At 41.9% G+C, this 20,673-nt stretch overlaps 1 protein-coding gene and 1 long non-coding RNA gene across 3 annotated transcripts in view; one reads left to right on the top strand and one right to left on the bottom strand.

Moving 5' to 3' along the window:
* The window catches only part of LOC309528517, a 45,942-nt gene extending 25,615 nt beyond the window's left edge, over nt 1–20,327 (bottom strand). Inside the window, exons 1-2 of one of the 2 annotated variants that reach the window (XR_014217783.1) lie at nt 20,104–20,322; nt 7,452–8,044 (exon numbers count right to left, since the gene is read on the bottom strand). This is a non-coding gene — a long non-coding RNA (uncharacterized lncRNA). Of the gene's footprint in view, nt 1–7,451; nt 8,045–20,103 lie in introns of both variants that reach the window. The other variant, XR_014217782.1, reaches the window with a different exon arrangement.
* On the top strand, nt 3,670–4,788 carry LOC309528927 (tigger transposable element-derived protein 1-like). The gene is made up of 2 exons (XM_082216578.1): nt 3,670–4,148; nt 4,200–4,788. The coding sequence occupies exons 1-2, from the start codon at nt 3,694–3,696 to the stop codon at nt 4,606–4,608; spliced, it is 864 nt and encodes a 287-aa protein (XP_082072704.1). The 5' UTR covers nt 3,670–3,693; the 3' UTR covers nt 4,609–4,788.
* Nucleotides 20,328–20,673: the final 346 nt, after the last annotated feature.

The following is a 20,673-nucleotide window of genomic DNA, read 5'->3' on the forward strand; positions in this document are numbered from 1 at the left end:
GCGAGAGGCCCCATTAGCTAAAGTGGTGCTTCAGGTTAAGAATAGTTTCAGGTTAAGAACAGACCTAAGGTACCACCGTACATACATATATAAATTAGTATCGGCAAATGCTAGGCAAATTGTGTCTTCTATTGTCTGCCTATCCTTTTTCAGTTGTGTGTGTTTGTGTGTGTGTGTGTGTGTGTGTGTGTGATATCCATAAGTCACCATACTAAACACAGATGGTGGAGGCAAAGGATACGACAAAGCGTAAAAGGATGGGTCCATTTCTCCACTCCCAGCTCCCTAGAGGACCTATGGAATGTCATGAACAATGACAAATTTCCAACTATGAAAAAATACTAAAAGGTTAGAAAATGTGGCAATGCTCTTATGATTGTATACCCACATGAACATGGTGAACTATACTACAACCACACACTTAAGCCATTAGAATTATAAATAACTATAGGAGATACTTTAATGAAGCACCATACATTATGACACATGGGCAAATTTAATTTTGCCCTATCTATAACTTCCTATCCTTCCCATCAATCATGGTCGTGTTTCCAGGTTTTTTAAAAAATTATGCAATGAACATTAAGTGTTCAGTTAAGATTATTATATATTACTTTCCTTGCACATAAATACAGAGGCCATGATCTTGCCAGTGGCTATTGATTCTTTTTCCATTCCTTTCAACCTCCGACGCACCCTTGCAACCTGTAAACAAATCAGAGGCTGTGCAGGTTCTTATCCCAGAAGACCCACTGCAAACACAATTATGTTGGCTGTATTTTAGACCAATCTAACTTAAAAAAAAGGAAGTTGTGAATAACTGTAAGTATAGGAAACATGGGGAGAAAAAAAGTAAGAAGGAGGTAAGGTTTAAAAAGGAGAATAGTTTTGGAATAAGTGAAAATGAAGTATGGAGTAGCGTAGCTGGAGACTAATCTCTTCCTTCCAGTCCCTGGATTCTTAGATTGGTTTGGAACAAGCTAAACTACTTTCCACCCAAATTAGGAAATTTGGCTCAGAACAAACTGATCTGAGTTAAATCAGGCCTGCATCTCAATTGCTTATTTAGCAGGGCAGCAACAGTCGCAGAGAAACAATTTAGATTGTTGGGATACAATAACTGACCCATCCCCTCTTCTGCTTTGATCAAAACCTCTCTCTCACACACACACACCACTGCTTTTAAGTAAAAATAGAAACATTGAGAGAACTGCAGTATAAACTAAAGGAGCCGTGATTACAGATTTTCCATGACTGTGATTGTGGTAACTTCAGTATTAATGAATGCATTCCATATAGATGTGATATTTTGTATCTGGCAGTCCTGACATTGATGTTTTCTAACTTTATCAAGGCTAAACACCATTTCAATTTTAAAATGAGAAACATTCTGGTTCAGTTCTTGTTTGATTGATTGTTATTAATTAGATTTCTTACCTTCCCTTTACCATAAGGTCCCAGGTCAAGTTACAACAACATATACAGTGGTACCTCGCAAGACGAATGCCTCACAAGACAAAAAACTCGCTAGATGAAAGGTTTTTTCGTTTTCGATTTGCCTCGCAGGACGAATTCCCCCATGGGCTTGCTTCGCAAGACAAAAACGTCTCGCGACTTTGTTTCCTTTGTCAAAAAACCGTTAAAACCAAGGGTGCTTAGCTTGAACTGCTGCAGTTGCGACTTGACTTCGAGGAGCAACTGTTAGCACGTGGTTTGGTAGCCTTTTCTCAGCCTTTGCTCACTTTTGAAGCTTTTCCAAAACTTTTCCAGAACTTCTCTTTCATCCATTTGGTAAGTTAAACTTTTAAAACTTTTTTGGGGGGTTTTGGATTTTGGGTTGGGGTGTTTGGGATTCAAGGACTTGGTGTTGTGGGGGGGGTTGCGATAATCTGTGGCCTTGTGGGCCTTTTTTGGGAATTTTTATGATTTTCTGTCACCATTGGGCAAGGGTGTTTTTTTTGAAAATTTTTCTGAGTTTGAATTTCTGAGTGCTGGCTGGCTGGGGGAACAGTTGGGGAGGCTTCTGCAGGAATCTGGGACCATTTGGGGGTTTTTTTGGAATTTTTATGATTTTCTGTGACCACTAGGCATGGTTGTTTATTTTCATTTTTTTTTCTGAGTTTGAATTTCTGAGTGCTGGCTGGCTGGGGGAACAGTTGGGGAGGCTTCTGCAGGAATCTGGGACCATTTGGGGTTTTTTTTGGAATTTTTATGATTTTCTGTGACCACAGGGCAAGGTTGTTTATTTTCGATTTTTTTTCTGAGTTTGAATTTCTAAGTGCTGGCTGGCTGGGGGAACAGTTGGGGAGGTTTCTGCAGGAATCTGGGACCATTTGGGGTTTTTTTGGAATTTTTATGATTTTCTGTGACCACTAGGCATGGTTGTTTATTTTTGAAAATCTTTCTGAGTTTGAATTTCTGAGTGCTGGCCATGTTGTTATTTTTTGAAATTTTTTTTTGTCTGGGTGGGGGAACAGTTGGGGAGGGGTTTGCAGCAGTTGGGGAGGGGCTGGGGGAGCAGTTGGGGAGGGGTTTGCAATTTCTGTGTGGTGGGTGGGTGGGTGTCTGTGGGAGCAGTTGAGGTTTTTGAAGGCATTGGTGATTTTTGAAGCTTTTCCAAAACTTATTTTGCAGCCATTTGAGGTTCCTGAGGACTTCGGTGATTGATTGTTGAAGCTTTTCCAGAACTTCTCTTTCATCCATTTGGTAAGCTAAACTTTTAAAACTTTTTTGGGGGGGTTTGGATTTTGGATTTTGGGTTGGGGTGCTTGGGATTCAAGGCCTTGGTTCTGGGTTTTAATTTCTGTGTGGTGGGTGGCTGGGTGCTTTTGTATTTTTTGGATTTGAAGCACATCACTGATTTTTTTTTTCTGTTTCTGAGTTTACGAAGGTAAGAGCTGTGCTGCCATGGGACCTAAGAAGACTGCTGCTGCGGTGGCCAGCGAGAGGAAGAAGGAGAAGGTGACGCTGGAAATGAAGAAGGAGATCATCCGGAAGCACGACGGCGGAATGCGTGTGACAGACATCGCCAGGGAGTACGGCAGGAATCCATCAACCATCGGGACCATCCTGAAGATGAGGGAGAAGATCCTGGCGACTGATGCAGCCAAGGGAGTCACCAGGATCGTGAAGAACCGCCCAGCTGTTCTGGAGGAGGTCGAGAAGTTGCTGCTCATCTGGATAGAAGAGAAGCAGCGTGCAGGGGACACAGTGTCTGAGGCCGTCATTTGTGAGAAGGCCAAGGCCTTGCACGCTGACCTCATCCGGGAGCAGCCAGGAACCTCAGCCGAGCCAGAAGACTTCAAGGCTAGCAGAGGTTGGTTTGAACGGTTCAAGACAAGATCTGGCATCCACAGCATGGTCAGGCATGGAGAGGCTGCCAGTTCTGATGTTCCTGAGGCTGAAGACTTTGCAGCGGAGTTCCTGGAGGTTGTGAAGACGGAGGGCTACGTTCCACAGCATGTCTTCAACTGCGACGAGACCGGGCTGTTTTGGAAGAGAATGCCCAAAAGGACTTTCATCACTCAGGAGGAGTCCAAGTTGCCTGGCCACAAGCCCATGAAGGACCGTCTGACCCTGCTCTTCTGTGCCAATGCAAGCGGCGACCTGAAGATCAAGCCCCTGCTGGTGTACCACTTGGAGAACCCATGGGCCTTCAAGAGACACAAGATCAACAAGGAGCGGCTGAGTGTCATGTGGCGATCCAACAGCAAGGCTTGGGTCACACGTGTGCTGTTTGTGGACTGGGTCAATCTTGCTTTTGGCCCTGCTGTCAAGCAGTACCTGCTGGACAACGACCTGCCGCTGAAGGCTTTGCTTCTGATGGACAATGCTCCTGCCCATCCTAAAGGCCTTGAGGTGGACTTGTTGGAGGAGTTCAGCTTCATCAACATCATGTTCCTGCCACCTAACACCATGCCACTGCTCCAGCCGATGGATCAGCAGCTCATCGCCAATTTCAAAAAACTCTACACCAAGGAGCTTTTCAGGCGATGCTTCGAGGTGACTGACTGCACCACCATCACCCTGCAGGAATTCTGGAAGGACCACTTCGACATCGTCACCTGTTTGAAGATGATCACCACGGCCTGGAACGGGATCAGCCAGAGAAATTTGAATTGCGCTTGGCGCAGCCTGTGGCCGGACTGTGTGGCACCAAGTGACTCTGATGCACCAGAGTCAACAGTGGTGCAGGACATTGTTGCCTTGGGGAGGACCATGGGCCTGGAGGTCACGGAGAAGGACGTCTGCGAGCTGGTGGAGGAGCACAACGACGAGCTGACCACCGTGGAGCTGGTCGAACTGCAGGCAGCGGCTGCGCAGGAGCAGGCCTCACTGGAAGAGGAGGAAGCAACTGAGGAACGGCTGTCCTCCGAAAAACTGAGGGACATTTGCCTGAAGTGGAAGGAGGTGCAGACTTTTGCAGATCTACACCACCCTGAGAAGCACGTGGCACATGACGCTGGGAACTTTTATGATACGAGGGTCATGGCGCCTTTCAGGGAGCTGCTGAAAAGGCGGATGAAGCAGCAGACTATGGACAGGTTCTTGACCAAGAAGCAAAGAGTGGAAGAGGAGCCTTCTTCGAGTGGTCCCCCAGAGTCTTAGAAAATGTATGTACTGTACTGTGCACTTTGTTGATTTTTAAATGTTTTTCTGTCATGTTTATAAAGTTTAATTTATTTTCCCTTCAATTTTTGAACTGCTCTTTACAGTATGTGTGACTTTAAAGAGCAGTTAATAAACTGTTGTTGTACCAAATTTGGCTTTGTTTGGACTTTTTTTGACCATAGGAATGCATTAATTGATTTTCAATGCATTCCTCTGGGATTTCGTGATTCGCAAGACGAAAAATTCGCTAGATGACAAAACTTGCGGAACGAATTAATTTCGTCTTGCGAGGCACCACTGTAAATATATTATTAAGACCAGTTAAAACAATGTATGTGCATATGATTCTTCTGTTGCACTTGAAAATAGAACTTCTCAAGTCCATCATTCCCAAGTAAAGTACTCATATAAAGGAGATGCAACTTAAGGACAGTTTAGGCTCTGCATAACTCGTTTTAAAACATTTAAAACCGCAAGAGGAAAAGGAACTGAATCTAGTCAATGATTGATTTGAAGGGGGAGGGTCTCCACTACAAAACTGACATTGATGTATCATTTAATCTAACAGCACAACAACAAATCTTAAGGCAATCAATTTAAATGGTATTAATAGCACTATACAAATTATTCAGCTTCTGCCTTAATTTAGGAGGTTGGCTTCATATTTCTCCTGCAAATTTATCAAATAATTACTACTGCCTCCAGTGAGGGGTTTAACGGTTTCTCCATCGTCCCTTTCATGCACCAACATGTACATGTTGAAGGAGGTGAATTATTATCTCCACAGTATTTATCGGCACTTGCCAACCTAAGATGCAATTCTGTGCCTTTCTTGTGTAAACTACTTCTGTTTTGGCATCTCTGAGCAACTGGCAACCAGCATCACTCAGATTCATTGCATCTTAATCCATCTGGAGCTCTGCTCTGTTTGTATCATCTCCTTTGATCTCCTAAGTCAAGAATGAGCAAAGGTCAAAACCTCCCCATTCTAGGGCCAGCCTTTGTTCATCTACAACATGCATTCTTATGCAAGTTGGACACATCTCAGCCTTTATGGAAATCATTCATATAAAGATGGGATATTTCCCCCCTCTTGACTTTACTGACAATTGGATCCAAGTCCTGATCACTTTCCAGTATATTCAATTGAGTGTGAAAGGGGGAAGGGAAATGGTGCTTCAATAAATTCCTCAGAAAGCAGTCACTTTGGGAGCAAGCTCACAGAGGTTGAAGTGTCTCAAAAATAGGAACATTTTCCAAACCATTGCAGCGCTGACTCCACTGGGGAAACCCAGCCAGATGGACAGGGTATAAATAATAACATCATCATCATCATCTCCCGATACAGCTCTTAACATTTTTCTTAGTCCGTTCCCCCCCTCTAGAGGAACTTGTTGGAAACAAGGTGAGCTAAAGGAAGTTCACCAGTCACTACTGATAATGGCATGCTACATGACCACAGCAAGCATGCACACTAAAGCAAATGACACAGTAAGATTCAGGTAGGTAGCCGTGTTGGTCTGACACAGTCGAAATATATATAAAAATAAATAAAATGTCCGGTAACACCTTAGAGACAAACTAAGTTTGTTCTTGGTATAAGCTTTCGTGTGCATGTTGCATTAGCCTGCTGCTTACACACCCTGCATTTAAAAGACATTTGAAGCACATTATCCCCCCCAAAAAAAAAAACCTTGGGAACTGTAGTTATTTTGGGGTTTCTGAAAATTGTAGCTCTTTGAAAGGTAAACTACAATTCCCGGGATTATTTGGGGGGCGGGGAATAATGCACTTCAAATGTGCTTTACCTGTGTGGTACATCCGCAGCATTGCAGTCAATGCAAACCGTACCCCGATGGCTATTCTGCCTACTAGAGGTAGTATTTAAAAATCTTTTCTTACCATTGTGCTAATGAGCTTACTATCTATTCACCATGAATTTTTAGTGAGGTTTCTTCATTAAAGAATCAGCAACATTACAAAACATCAGTGCAGAGCTATTTGTTTGCAGCGCTGCTGTCATCAACCACCGAGAAGGCTTTTTGTTTGTTTGTTGCATTTTGTTTTCTTTTGCAGTATAGGGAGGAAATTAGCCACATCCCTGAACTGCGCTAAACCTTGTCAATAAACAACATTACAAGACACAAAATCATTACATCTGCTAGCCTCATTGCACATGCAATGAGAAAGGCCTGTGCTATAATCTAGCTTAGATACTGAGGAGTGGGGAGGGTGGCATACGTTTCTGAAGAGGGAAAGGAGGGAGACAAGACATTTGTGATGCTTATCAAGAAACACAGCCTCACTCTTATATAAGAGAAATCTGATGCAATTTCCTAAAATCCTTATTATATATCAAGGACAAAGAGAAGTTAACTGGTGCCCAAGCTGGATCAAAATTGTGCTGGCGCCTTCTTGCCTGCTCAAGTGTCTTAAACCGACCATGCATCATAAGTAAATTGTCCACTTTAATCAAATTCCACCTGAATCTATGGTAGGGAGACTTGCAGGAGATGTGCAATATGTTGAAAAATGGAAATATCTGAAGTTCTAATCAGATCACTTTAAATGGAAAAGTAGTGATCACTAAAACCAAATGAAATTAGGCTGCAGTAAATAGGAGGTAGATTATTAGATAAAGTCAGGGTGATCACAGGGAAAAAATATATTAGTACACTGAAAATACCATTTGTTCAGAAGAAAATTCCTTCCTTTATTTGTAACCTTGCTGGATTTGGAATTTTATTTTGAAAGAGACCTATTTATCTCTTCAGTTTTTCTCTGAAATATAGATGGAGAATTAATATGATATATCGGGTGTATTCTATGATTTCACTGACCTTATTAACCTTACATTTTTATACATCTGTAACAATGGTATCCAAGCTGTAGGGCCTTGGCATTTCTTCTTGCAATGAAAGGTGGTATGTAAATTATTTTTACAACCATTTTTGTTGTTTAGTCATTTAGTTGTGTCCGACTCTTTGTGACCCCATGGACCAGAGCACACCAGGCACCCCTATCTTCCACTGCCTCCCGCAGTTTGGTCAGACTCATGTTTGTGGCTTCGAGAACACTGTCCAACCATCTCATTCTCTGTCGTCCGCTTCTCCTTGTGCCCTCCATCTTTCCCAACATCAGGGTCTTTTCCAGGGAGTCTTCTCTTCTCATGAGGTGGCCAAAGTATTGGAGCCTCAGCTTCACGATCTGTCCTTCCAGTGAGCACTCAGGGCTGATTTCCTTCAGAATGGATAGGTTTGATCTTCTTGCAGTCCATGGGACTCTCAAGAGTCTCCTCCAGCACCATAATTCAATAGTTGGTCTAAGGTTGGTGTGTTTTCTACATTTCGGCTTCTTACATTCTCATTGATAAAAATCTTCTCTTACAACACCTGAAGCACAATGTGAGCCTGGAAGATTCAAGGGTCAAAGCCTGAGGCAGAAGCAAAAATAAGTCTGAATATTCTACTGATATTCTACTAGCAGACAAGATCGGGAACATAAATGGTACATCTATCACACATCTTATCCATATGGGCTCAATACCAATTCAATACCATTGTTGGTAGGCCAAATAAGTTGAAGATAGAGACAAAGTTTTAACCCCAGGTACTTCATTATTAGGGTCTCAGCTATTGACCATTGTGGTATTCAACATACATGGAGATCCAGAGATGTTCTCTTTTTAAAATTTATTTGTTAGCAAGTGTCTGATTGGCCTCAAATTAGCTGAACTGTAGAAGTTCACATTATCACATGAGGGGCCAGGAGACATGACATGGCCTTTGCAACAGAACTAAATGCACATTCCTGAAACCCCAGTCAATCCATGTTCTCTTTTAGCATGACTGCACCTTAGGAGAGCTAAGGTATTCTCAGTGAAGTCAGTTACTTCTTCCATAGGTATCTTGCTGCTTAACTCTAAGGTTCAAACAACAACAACAACAACAACATATTATGTGTGCCTGGAAAATGGGGGAGAGGGAATCTGTGGCACTCCAAATGTTACTGAACTGCTGCTGCTACTACGTTACTCCCTGACTGCTGGCTATGTTGGCTGGGGCTGATGGGAGATAGAATTCAGCAGTATCAGGAAGGCTTTCCATTCTAGCTGTAGAAGAATTCCATCATGATACTGAAGGAACTGCAATGCAAATGGATCCTGACTAAATCCAAACGCACAGATTTTCTGCAGAAATCAACTGTTTGGGGTTGGGAAACTGGAATTAAAAATTGAATTCCTCATCTAGGACAGCTGTTTACTGTCCTGTCAGACAGTATTAGTATTAGTATTAGTATTAGTATTATGCAAGAAGGAACACTAGGTCCCTGTTGGCAGTTTATACCAGGAGAGATAAGTATACTACCCAAATTCAGAGATAGGATATGCTTAACTGGTACTTTTAACCCCCTACATTAGAATTAACTGGATAGGCCCTTTGGATTACAGTTGCCCAGTAACTTTTTAGAATGGCACCAAAAAGTTCTAAAATGTTTGAACGCTTGGTGTTTTAAACCCCCTAAGGTTGAAACATTGATTTTTACCAGATGTTACTTAAAATATTGTTGAAAAGCATTTGCAGTGAACCAAGCATGGATCAATTGAAGAGAACATCACTGACCTGTGAGTTTGCCAGCAACTCAGATTTGATACGAAGGAGATCAATAGAACTGCTTAAATCAATATAGCCTTTCTGAATGGGGCTGTTGACTAAGCAAAATTTAAATAAAGTTTCCACTTTTTTGCTAAAAAAAAAAAGCCCTAATTGGTTAACACACTGCGTAATTTTTTTCTAGATAAACACAGTCAATTCCCAACTAAAACGCATGCTCAAAAAACCAAGTGATTAAATGCAGGCATAGGATATACATGACATTTGTTGCAATAGGTGGAAATAAAGCTAAGATGTGCCATGTGGGGCAATCCTAATCTAAAAACAGATTATGAATGTTTCCATGTCTTCTAATGAAACACTATATGAGTACCCAGAAAACAATACTTTTCTTAAAAGAAAAAGGGAAAGAAACCCTTTATGGTAAAATGCACTACAGTTGCAAGAACACCAGGAACTACCCTCCTGTAGTACGCTTGTCACTTGACCTAGGAAGAGCCTTCTGGATCAGACCAGTGACCAATCTAGCCCAGTATCCTGTTCTCATTGTGGCCAGTCATCTGGCTTATGGGAAGCCCACAAGCAGGACCCAAGTGCTTTCCCCACCTAGGCTTCCAGTAACTGGTATTCAGAAGCAGGCTTAGAAGGGTTGGTGGAAGGTACAGGGAGTTTTCCCAAACTGCAGGGACCCCCACTGCTGCTCCTACTTCCCAGTCAATGCACTAAGTAAGTGGAAGAGGGGAGTGCTTGTGAGGCTGGTATGAATGACTTTGGTGGACCATGGGAGGGTGGGTGAAGCAGAATTGCCTTACCCAACCTGATTGGCTTCAGAGTCCCACTCGCCCACCCCAGTTTCGATGAGGGCAAGCAGGGGAAATGTCAATCTAATCCAAGGAGGGCCTGGGCAGACTTGGTCCTTCCATCAATGCGGTTTTTCATTTGCCCCACCGTTTCCCCCAGGCAAACCTGTTCTTTACCTCTGAATCAGAGCAAATGCCAGTCCACAGAAAACCTCGGTGATGTTTGCTCCGATTCAGCAGTAAAGAGCAAGGTGGCAGAACAAGTGGCAGTGTGGATGAGCTCTTAGTCAATGGAGCAGCGATGATCAATGAGACATCCCTGGTCCAGAAAGGAAACAGCCCATGAGCTCACAGGTGTCATTTCAGAATAGGAACTGGTGCTGAGGTTTGATCCAAGGAGAAAGAATCCCAAACTAAAGGTGAGATGTATCTTTATTCTAGTTATGTGCTTTAGTAACCTCACTGGACTTTTTAATGACATGGTACAAGCGGAAGTGGGAGGGAAGACAGAGGAGTTTCAGCAAAATGTCTCAAGTTGGTTGTGCAATCCCTAATGGCTATTTGAAAAAGGATCTGCATTACTGAGAGGGGAGAGAAGAAGGGCCTATCGAGTTCTTTAACAGTGCTGGATACATTTCCCACCCACATTTACACCCACTATTTATTGTTTATTTAACCCCACAGGAGCAATACAGGGCAGATCTATATTACTGTACTCTGAAGTGCATTTGAAATTCTTGAAGTTTAAGAGCAAGGCAGGATTTTATTTTATTTTTCTGCAAGATTTTAGTTGCTGAACTGGGAAAAGGCAGCAGCAATGTGTAAGTGTGTGTGTTTTAAAAGCAGGTTTTGGACATCTCTGTTGGATACTGATCAGAGCTCTTTGTGGGATTTTGGTCAGGCTGCTTCTCCCTGCCACCCCCACCCCCCACTGGCCCACTTCAGAAATCTCTCAATAGATGCATGTATGCATGTCTCCTTATAAATAGTTTCCATTTAACTTTGTGTCAGTGAAGCTTTTAGTGGCTTACCAGTCTGTTCCTGAATTGACTTATGTAACATGAAGCAAAAGATGACATGGGGAAATGTGATTTGAAATGCTTATATAACAATTAGTGTGGGGGAAAGCCAATCATAAGGAAAATGCCTAGCCATTAAAAAGTTTGGCAAGGTTACTAAAGCACATAACAAGGTCCAAAAATGTTTTGCATTGAGAATCAGGTGTTATATTGTTAAAGGAAATGCTTTTGCACTGATTTGTGTTGCAACATGTTGCAATTTCCCCTAGCTTCTCAACAAACCTCCTCTGAAGGGTAGAAGAGTCGCTGTCTAATTAATCATTTCTGCCCCCTGCACTTCCTATAAAGATTTGCAGAAAGCCATGTCCAGAAATCCATGTGCCTGCATTCTCACATGTAAATTGTACTCCTCAGAGTGCCAAATATTTTATGCTTATCCTCTTCTGGAACAACTCCAGTGTTGTGTGACTTCCCCAACCAGTAATAGCTAACTAATTATTACACCTTGAACTTTTCAAATGCAAAACTTTTTTCTTTTCTTTTTTGCAATTAACCTTTAGTGGAAATAAATGGATGTGCACTCACATAATGGTTACATTTGATGGATCTCGCTCCTGTGGAATGTTTTGCAGAATAGCTGCAGCTGAAGCAGTCATTTTGCTTATTATTATTATCATCATCATCATCATCATCATCATCATCAATATTATCAATATGATGATGATGATGATGATTACTTTACACTTTGTTCTCTAGGCAATGGAAATAGTCTTTGTGTGGCTTGGTTTTCTTCAGAAGTTGGGGGACTGGTGGAGAAACAGAAGAACATAAGAAGGGCCTTATCCAGCAGGCTCTCACAGCGACCACGCAGGTGCCCTGGGGAAACTTATAAGCAGAACCTTAGTGCGACTACAGTCTCCTATGCATTGTTCACCTAAGACAAATTGCCAGAACATGAAGAATGCCCCAGCAGCACTGGCTGTACAACATTCACCAGGATTTAGGGGTACACTAAATATCAACAGCTTTACTGACTCTCACAAACACTCTGCTGAAATAATAATTTAATTTAATTTATAATTTAATTTAATTTATTCATTCACTCCTACCCTTCCCATCTGGTAAAACACGATAAAACTTCAAACATTAAAAACTTCCCTAAACAGGGCTGCCTTCAGATGTCTTCTAAAAGTCAGATAGTTGTTTATCTCCTTGACATCTCATGGGAGGGTGTTCCACAGGGCGGGCGCCACTACTGAGAAGATCCTCTGCCTGGTTTCCTGTAACCTCACTTCTCACAGTGAGGGAACTGCCAGAAGGCCCTCAGAGCTGGACCTCAGTGTCTGGGCTGAATGATGGGGGTGAAGATGCTCCTTCAGGTATACTGGGCCAAAGTATTTTAGGGCTTTAGAGGTCAGCACCAACATTTGAATCTGAAACACTTTGAAAGCTATCACTTGTGTCCCTGGTTAACTCAGGTTGATCCTGTGAAGGAGCAGAACAATTAAGATAGAGATAGGGTGAGAGTACTGAGGTAGTAGAAGAAGAGTGAGGAAAACATGACCCTCTAGATCAGGGTGGTCCACCTTGCAAGAGTACTTCAACACAAAACCTGTGAGCCACACAGTGAATTAACTTTCCGTATCGTAAATTAAAGTGTTTGCAACATAGTAAATATTATTTAATATATACAATTAATATATGTAATTGAATATATATAATTAAATTATCTCTGTGTCTCTCAATATATATATAATTTAATATAATTAAATACACTACACACACACACACACACAATTAATTTGTTTAATATACTTATTACACAATACACAAACAGATTAGCAACGGAAACACTGAGTTCCTGTCTAGATAAAAAGGCGGGGTATGAATAAATACAACAACAACAACAACAACAACAACAACAACAACAACAACAACAACAACAACAACATAATTTTAGAAGGCTTTCAGTCAAATGGATAGAAGCCTCTTATGCAGACAGCCCATGAGGGAGGAGTGTCAGTCAAGGAACTCGGAGACAAGGAGTTCAATTCCTTTCTCAGTCATGAAGCTCACTGGGGGACTTTGTGCCAGACACTCTTTCTCATCCTAACCTACCTCACAGGCTTACTTACTTGGTTAGAATTGTAGCCATTAGCCACTTTGTAAACTTTAGGTGCCACAATACTTTGTTGTTTTTGCTGTAAAAGACTACGAGGGCTACATCTCTGGAAATTAATTACTTTGAAAGGGAACACACAGAGAAGGGAACTATCTGTAGATATCTGTTGATGGCTGATACACATGTGAGATTACGGGCTATGATATATGTACCAGAACCTTATATTTCTGCATCAGTGGACAAAAAAATGGAAGACATAGTTCTGCAAAATACAGTGGTACCTCTGGTTACATACGCTTCAGGTTACATATGCTTCAGGTTACAGACTCCACTAACCCAGAAATATTACCTCGGGTTAAGAACTTCGCTTCAGGATGAGAACAGAAATTGTGCAGCAGCGGCGCAGTGGCAGCAGCAGGCCCTATTAGATAAAATGGTGCTTCAGGTTAAGAACAGTTTCAGGTTAAGAACAGACCTCCAGAACGAATTAAGTACTTAACCCGAGGTACCACTGTACACCATTTGTAGTGGAATGGAAAATCCCAGATGAAAGTGTGAATGACTGGCAGAATGGATTGAAGCAGGTCCACGCATCTCTAATTCCATGCGCCACAATTTGGCTTGCACCCACCATTTCCACAGTGACAAATGCACCCATACCTGCTTGCCACCATACATAAAAGCTTGTTGCTATGTCACATGTCGGAACAATACACACAAATGGAAATTCCAGGTGCTCAATCATGGCAAACACTAAATCCCCAGAGGGAATTTTCATTTTTTTATTCCACTTTCCTAACCCCAAACAGTAGGTTTCTAAGGAAAATTCACCTCCCCTTTAGAAGTTTAGCTGGTTCCATTTGCTCTTCCGTTCCTTCAGTAAACTCAGTGATTTGCATCAATCAAAGGCTCAGATGTTCTTGTGCATACACATTTCACTCAAAGTTACATTGCATCTGGGCTTTCCAATCCTACAGCCACTTAAACAGATACTTACTTTTGCACAGGTGTGTTTTCCTTCTAGGCCAAAGCTGGATCAAATACATATTTTTTTTAAGAAATTCACATTCAAAATTCAACATAGTTTTGTTTTGTTTAAACTTATTTAACTTACATCCTACCCTTCCCCCTGAAAGAGCCTAAAACAGTTAAAAATATTATCACAACCAGTGATTTCAAGGGTGTACATTTCAACCATCAAATGCCTAGCTAAACAAGTCAGTAATGAGGAAGACAGACACATCTCACCAGGAAGGGCAATCCACAAGCAAGGGGCCACCAGTGGAACGTTCCTGTTATGGGTCAACACCAACCAGGCCTCACCTGCCAATTGTAGGGTGTGAGGTGGTTGATATTGGGGAAGGAGCCCTTTTAAGTAATTGAGTACCAAGCCATTTAGGACTTTATAATATGGTATGAACATCTTGGGGACGCGGGTGGCGCTGTGGGTTAAACCACAGAGCCTAGGACTTGCCAATCAGAAGGTTGGCAGTTCGAATCTCCACGACAGGGTGAGCTCCCGTTGCTCGGTCCCTGCTCCTGCCCACCTAGCAGTTTGAAAGCACGTCAAACAGCAAGTAGATAAATAGGTACCACTCTGGTGGGAAGGTAAACGGCATTTCTGTGCGGTGCTCTGGTTCACCAGAAGCAGCTTAGTCATGCTGGCCACATGACCCAGAAGCTGTACGCCAGCTCCCTTGGCCAATAAAGCGAGATGAGCACCGCAACCCCAGAGTCGGCCACGACTGGACCTAATGGTCAGGGGTCCCTTTACCTTTATGAACACCTTGAATTGGGACTGATAATTCATTGACAGCTAGTGCAACATCAGACTGCCCTAGCCTAGGAGATGCATTCTGCACTAGAAGTAAGCTCTGGACCATCTTCATGGGAAGCCCCACATACAGCACATTACAGCCATCCAAATGAAAGGACACCAGAGCATGAACAACTAAGGCCAGGCTACCCCGATCCAGGAATAACCATAAGTGGCAAATGAGCATGGGCACTCCTAACCACAGAACCCACTAAGGACAAGTTGGAACAAAGCAGTATTTGCAGACTACTAACCTATTCATTTAGGCCAAAAGGCCTTTGTTATGGCTGTAAGTGCTGCTCCTGCAGAGAAGAGTTCTGCCATGAAGTATGGCATCTATATCCTGACAGCAGTTCAGATTATGCCCACATAAAAGCCACCCACACCTCCCATTCTGGCTACAGTAAGCCAGCAGGGCATAGGAAGTGGCAATAGCTCCACCATGGATTCTGTTATCCATCACCATCATAGCTTGGACAAGCTATATGTGGTTCACACCAATTTTTTAAGAGCGTCCATAATATCATATTTTAAATATAAAAATATTTGCCCAAATCCACAATCTATTTCTAAGCAAAGCATTCCAACAACTGGCTTAGTGAAAGTTGAACCAATTGTAGTTTGCATTAATGGTTTATTATAATCTTATGAGGACTTAAATGTTATCACCCCTTCTTAGCTAGAGGCATTACATGCACATCCCCATGTGGCTTCTTTTTACAAACTCAAGCTGGGACTGTGTGCATGGCACTTTTCCAGAAAGGTTAACATCCTTTTGATCAGTCATTCAGCTGATGGGCTAGATAAGAAGAGCCAATGTAACTATCTTATAAAAGAAAATTAAATGAATTATTAGGGATCGTGCTTATGAAATATCTGGCACTGTACCAAAGAAGGTTAGTAATCTAAAAGGTGCCTGCCATTTGAAAAATTTACAAAGCAAGAGTCCTGTATGCCCATAAACACTACTCCTTGCATTCAATTAAAACCTAGAATTTGTGGACAGGTTTCATACTTTATATACTCCTACCATAGAGATGCAAGTGGCTCTTGATTTTTTTGATCACACTGCTTGATATTTCTGTATTAATATTTTGCTTAACATTGCAATGGATATTTATTGCACTTTGCTATTACACATTTTTGGTTGTTATTTTATTAGTGTAATGTTTGGTTGTTATTTTATTAGTGTAATGTTATCGCAAGCAGTATATAACTTATACAAACAAACCAACAAGCCCTGTTACTCACCTATCCTTTCCAAACCTCTTGGCTTAGGAGGGACAGAAGCAAGACTAGCCTTCACAGTGATGCAACACAGAGAGAGAGAGAGAGAGACAGAGAGACATACTTTTAAGTCATGAGGGACTCTGAACCCTCAACCCTCTCCAGTTAGCTTGAATTGCTCCCATGTATCAGTACATCCCACCTCAGGTAGGATTCCAAAGGAATCAATACTGTTCAAGTAGCCTAACAGTACTATTTGAGGGGAACTGCCTACTATCTCAAACACTGAAAGCCAACAGGGTACCTGCCAAATGTTGCTGGACTCCATTTTCCATCATCCCTAACTATTGGTGAAGCTGGTGAAGCTCATGGGAGTTGTAGTCCAACAATGTCTGGAAGGCACCAGGTTGACATTCATGCATGTCATTCTCCTCAGTGTCCTAGCTATACATAGCATAGATATGTGGGGGGGAAATCCCTCCCTCCACAAACACATACGCAACACCACTCATGAGGTCTATTTCTATAACCCATTTGGATATATTATACACTGTGAGTTAACCAAGAATTTAATTGCAAGCCAAAAGTTCATGGGCATTTTGTCAACTTTACATTCTGTCAAATATATTCCACATACAGAGGGGAGGGGGTGGAGAAGGGGAATGCAAGCTGTGTATTTATGTGGCAAGGGGGGGGAGGGGAAGTGAATATAAATAAGAAGAACTTTTAAAATGTCAGTCAAGATTGGCCTGAATTCCAGAGATACAGAGCACCTGCAGATTCCACCAGCTTCGGCGGGTGTTTACATTTTTTGCAAGTCAGGCCACTTGGGCATAATATTAGCAGGTTATTTTCTCTCGCTTGGCAGCCGTGGCAGCGTCATCCTCTCTTATTATTCAAACCTCGGGAATTGTTTGCTTCCTTTGGTAATGAGACACTGTCCCCAATTCATAAGTGCATGATATATTCTTATTTCAGGAATGTGACAGAACATGAGAGATGCTGTCACTCTGTACAATCTTCCCCAACCTTCCTGACCTACTGCAAAGAGGCAAAACAAAGGAAGGAAATGGATTGTTTTATGATTTGTTAGCAAGGGTGAAAAGAGCTAGTACCGCAATCTGCAGATTTTATTTTTTTTTAACCACAGATACTCACTGGCAAGTGAGTATATTTGCAATATACTAAGGCTGCAGCTATAAAAGCAATTATTCCAGAGTCAGATTGCTCCAGAATATGTGATCTGAGGTTTGTTTGTTTTTTGTCAAAATGTGGCACTGGCTCACAGTTCAGTGAACTCTTTAAGGGGAATGCAAAAATCCTCCATGTTGAAATTCGTGGATCTTGTGTAGGCCTAATGCTGTGAAAGTCACACCAAAAACAGACCAGAGAAACTGCGATGACTAATCCAATACCAGCTTAAATATTCAAGTCATGAATGACGTAAAGTTTGAATAGGGGTGGGAAAATCTGTCTATTTCAGTTTCTCATTTTTCCAGTCTTTAGGTTCAGTTCTCCACATTTCCAAATTAATTTGTGATTTTTTTTTTAAAGTCCTCATGAAATTCCATCAGAATTGTAGTGCAAATTTCTCCTCATATGCACATTTTAGTATAATTTTTGCCATGTATATAGATGGAGAAAGAGAGTGCATCATAATGCATCTTTGTATGTCATTTTTATCGATAGGCATTTATAAGTACCCCAATATATGCATTTTTGTACACATTGCAAGGCTGGAAAACTATGGAAAACTATATATTGCAAAATTCAGAAAAGTGTGAATTTTGAAGGATGAATGCATTTTGGTTTACACATTATTTCCGAAAGTGTGAATTATATAATTTTGCATTTAGATGCAAACTGAATCAAATCTCTCCCCCATCCCTAGTTTTGAAATACACATTGCATGTATCTTTATTGCCTACCGCATTGTTACATATCCAAAATGGTATGCACATTCCCCTACTTCCAAAGAATCCCAGGAACTGTAGTTTATTCCTCACAGAATGACAATCCCTAGCAGCCTTAACAACCTACAGGTCCCAGGAGTCTTGGGAGTGGGGGCAAGTGGTCTTTTAAATGTTTGGTGAGTATGCAGCCCAGATTGATAGCAAAACCTTGCGAAACAGTTGCTTAATCCTTTCCTTCCCAGCCATTTGCTTGCTCAAAATCACTCCCATTGCCCATGTGTGTGTTTGTGTACCCAACATAGGGAGATAAGCTATACATTTCTTCTTAACTGAGGAATGTTGTGATTGAGTATGGGAAATCCTAGTTCAAATCCCCAAACCTGTAGTGCTCCTCCAGGCTGGAGAGTGATATTCTGCTCTTCTGTGAAGCTCACTAGTAGCCTTGATCAAATCACTAGCTTTTCTTCCTGCCTGCTGTAAGCATGAAGGGCAGGATGCATGTAAGACAAATGAATTCTTCACACAGGATTCAGCAAAGAGTTGTGAAGCCTCTTCTGCTAAGAAGTACCCTTGTAGAAGCACTGTTGTAGAGCAGGAAGGGAGAACCTTCGAGCCTTCAGGTGTTATTGGACTCCAACTCCCATCAGCCCCAGCTACCATGGCCAATGGTCAGAGGTGAAGGGAGTTGTAGTCTAATGACAGCTGGAGGGCCCCAGGTACCCCACCCCTCCTCTAAGAGCCATTTACATGCATGGATCTGTAGAAAAAGTAATCATTGTGAGGAAGGGCCGATAAACAAAGCTACAAAAGAGTTAAATGACTTACCATGAACATTATGGCAAAGACAGTTTGAGGGACAGACTAGACTGATAGGATTGTGTCTGTACTCTGTTCACCATGCCTCTTATTCCACAAACAGAGAAAACAGATCCCTATCCACAATCTAAATTATGACAATTAGTAGAAACAGAAGTATAAATAAGAAACTGATAATATGTATGAAATGGTAGCATAAGATTTTATGGCGGATGCCTGAATGAAGTCTGATGAAAATTTTTGCATGTCGGCTGTTGAGAATTTCTTGCAGAGAGAATATACTATGTCGGGACTCTGCATAATCCTAGTTTTGCCCCACTCACAAGGATATTGGGCTTGGCAAGGACAGTTCTGTGGCAAATTTCTGCAAGGGGAAAACAGGGTGTCCTGAAATGACTGGATTTCTGCAAGAGGAAAATAGAAATGAGTTTATTCTGTCCAAGGGGGCTAGCAGGAACAGAGAGCCATTCCTATGATGGGACAAGCAATGATCTAAAAATAAGCCAGCTAGTCAATCTGCTACGTCTCCCAGTTCCCAGCTTTGTAAACATGTGCCCTATTACACTGTTTATGTGGCCTTCCAGGTTTTCAACTAGGACAGCTGCAAATGGGAATGGCACCTTCTTCGGCACCCTGGGATATTTATTTATCTCACTCATCTTTGGGATTCAGTGTCATGGTTTTGTTATTTACACACAGCACCTTCTGAGATGGTAAATAAGATTTTGTTCCCCTCCTGTGTAAACAGTATACAGCCTGCAGATCTTCGCAGATAAACAGCTGCATAGACGCTAATGGATATGTTTTGCAGAGTTGTAGGGTCATAAATCTAGGGCTCCTTGGCCCAGCCCTCACTCCCACCCCGCAAAATAAAGGTCAAAATGTGCCCTGTAGGCTTAAAGAACAGCTTGTAAACTTCATTGCAACATGGCAGATAGATCGCTAAATAGCGCATGCAAGAGCAAAGTAAATTATTTCTGGAAAATGTACTAATGGTCAGACTGGAAGCTCCTGTCCTTTGGAAGAGTGAAAATTGCAGAGGAGGATTCCACAGGGACAGAATTCAGTGTAGAGCATAAGGAATGATGTGGAGTGATGGAAAGTTTGTCGTCTTCTTTTTTTCATCGGGAGTTATTTTAAATGAGATTATAAATAGAAGCTCTTACCTTACAATAGCTTTGACAAATCCTCACTTCTCCAGGAGTTCAGCTGCACTGTGCACATTCTCACGCTCTTCCTTTAAATGACCGTACTTGGGTAGTGCAAGTGGGCATCAAATTTCAAAGATAAGGGACAATTATGGAACAATAGGGCTCTGCTCTGAAGAGGACAAGGCAGCTAAAGTATTCTGAAATGCAGGATGTCCACTGAAACAACAAAGCAAAACAGAATGCCTAGCTAGGCACTTCTCCAACATGAACCTTTGGCTTGGCTCAGCTTTTTATGGGTGAAAGGCCATTTTTTAAAGAGACAGCTTCTGTTTTGAAATTTACATGTGTGCAAAGCCTTATTTGTTCCTAAACAGACATTTCAGAAACATGACAAGAAGGCTTCAATGTAAGGCTCTGGAAAAGAGGTAGGAACCCGTGGCCCTCCAGTGTTGCTGAACTACAATTCCCATCAGCCCCAGCAAGCATGGCCAATGGCTGAGGATGATGGGAATTGTAGTTCAGCAACTTCTAAAGGTCCACAGGTTTCCCAAATCTGTTCTAGAATAATATTTATCAAGTTTTGAG

This window comes from Podarcis vaucheri (assembly GCF_965113315.1).
Source record: "Podarcis vaucheri genome assembly, chromosome: 3".
NCBI classification, from domain to species: domain Eukaryota; kingdom Metazoa; phylum Chordata; class Lepidosauria; order Squamata; family Lacertidae; genus Podarcis; species Podarcis vaucheri.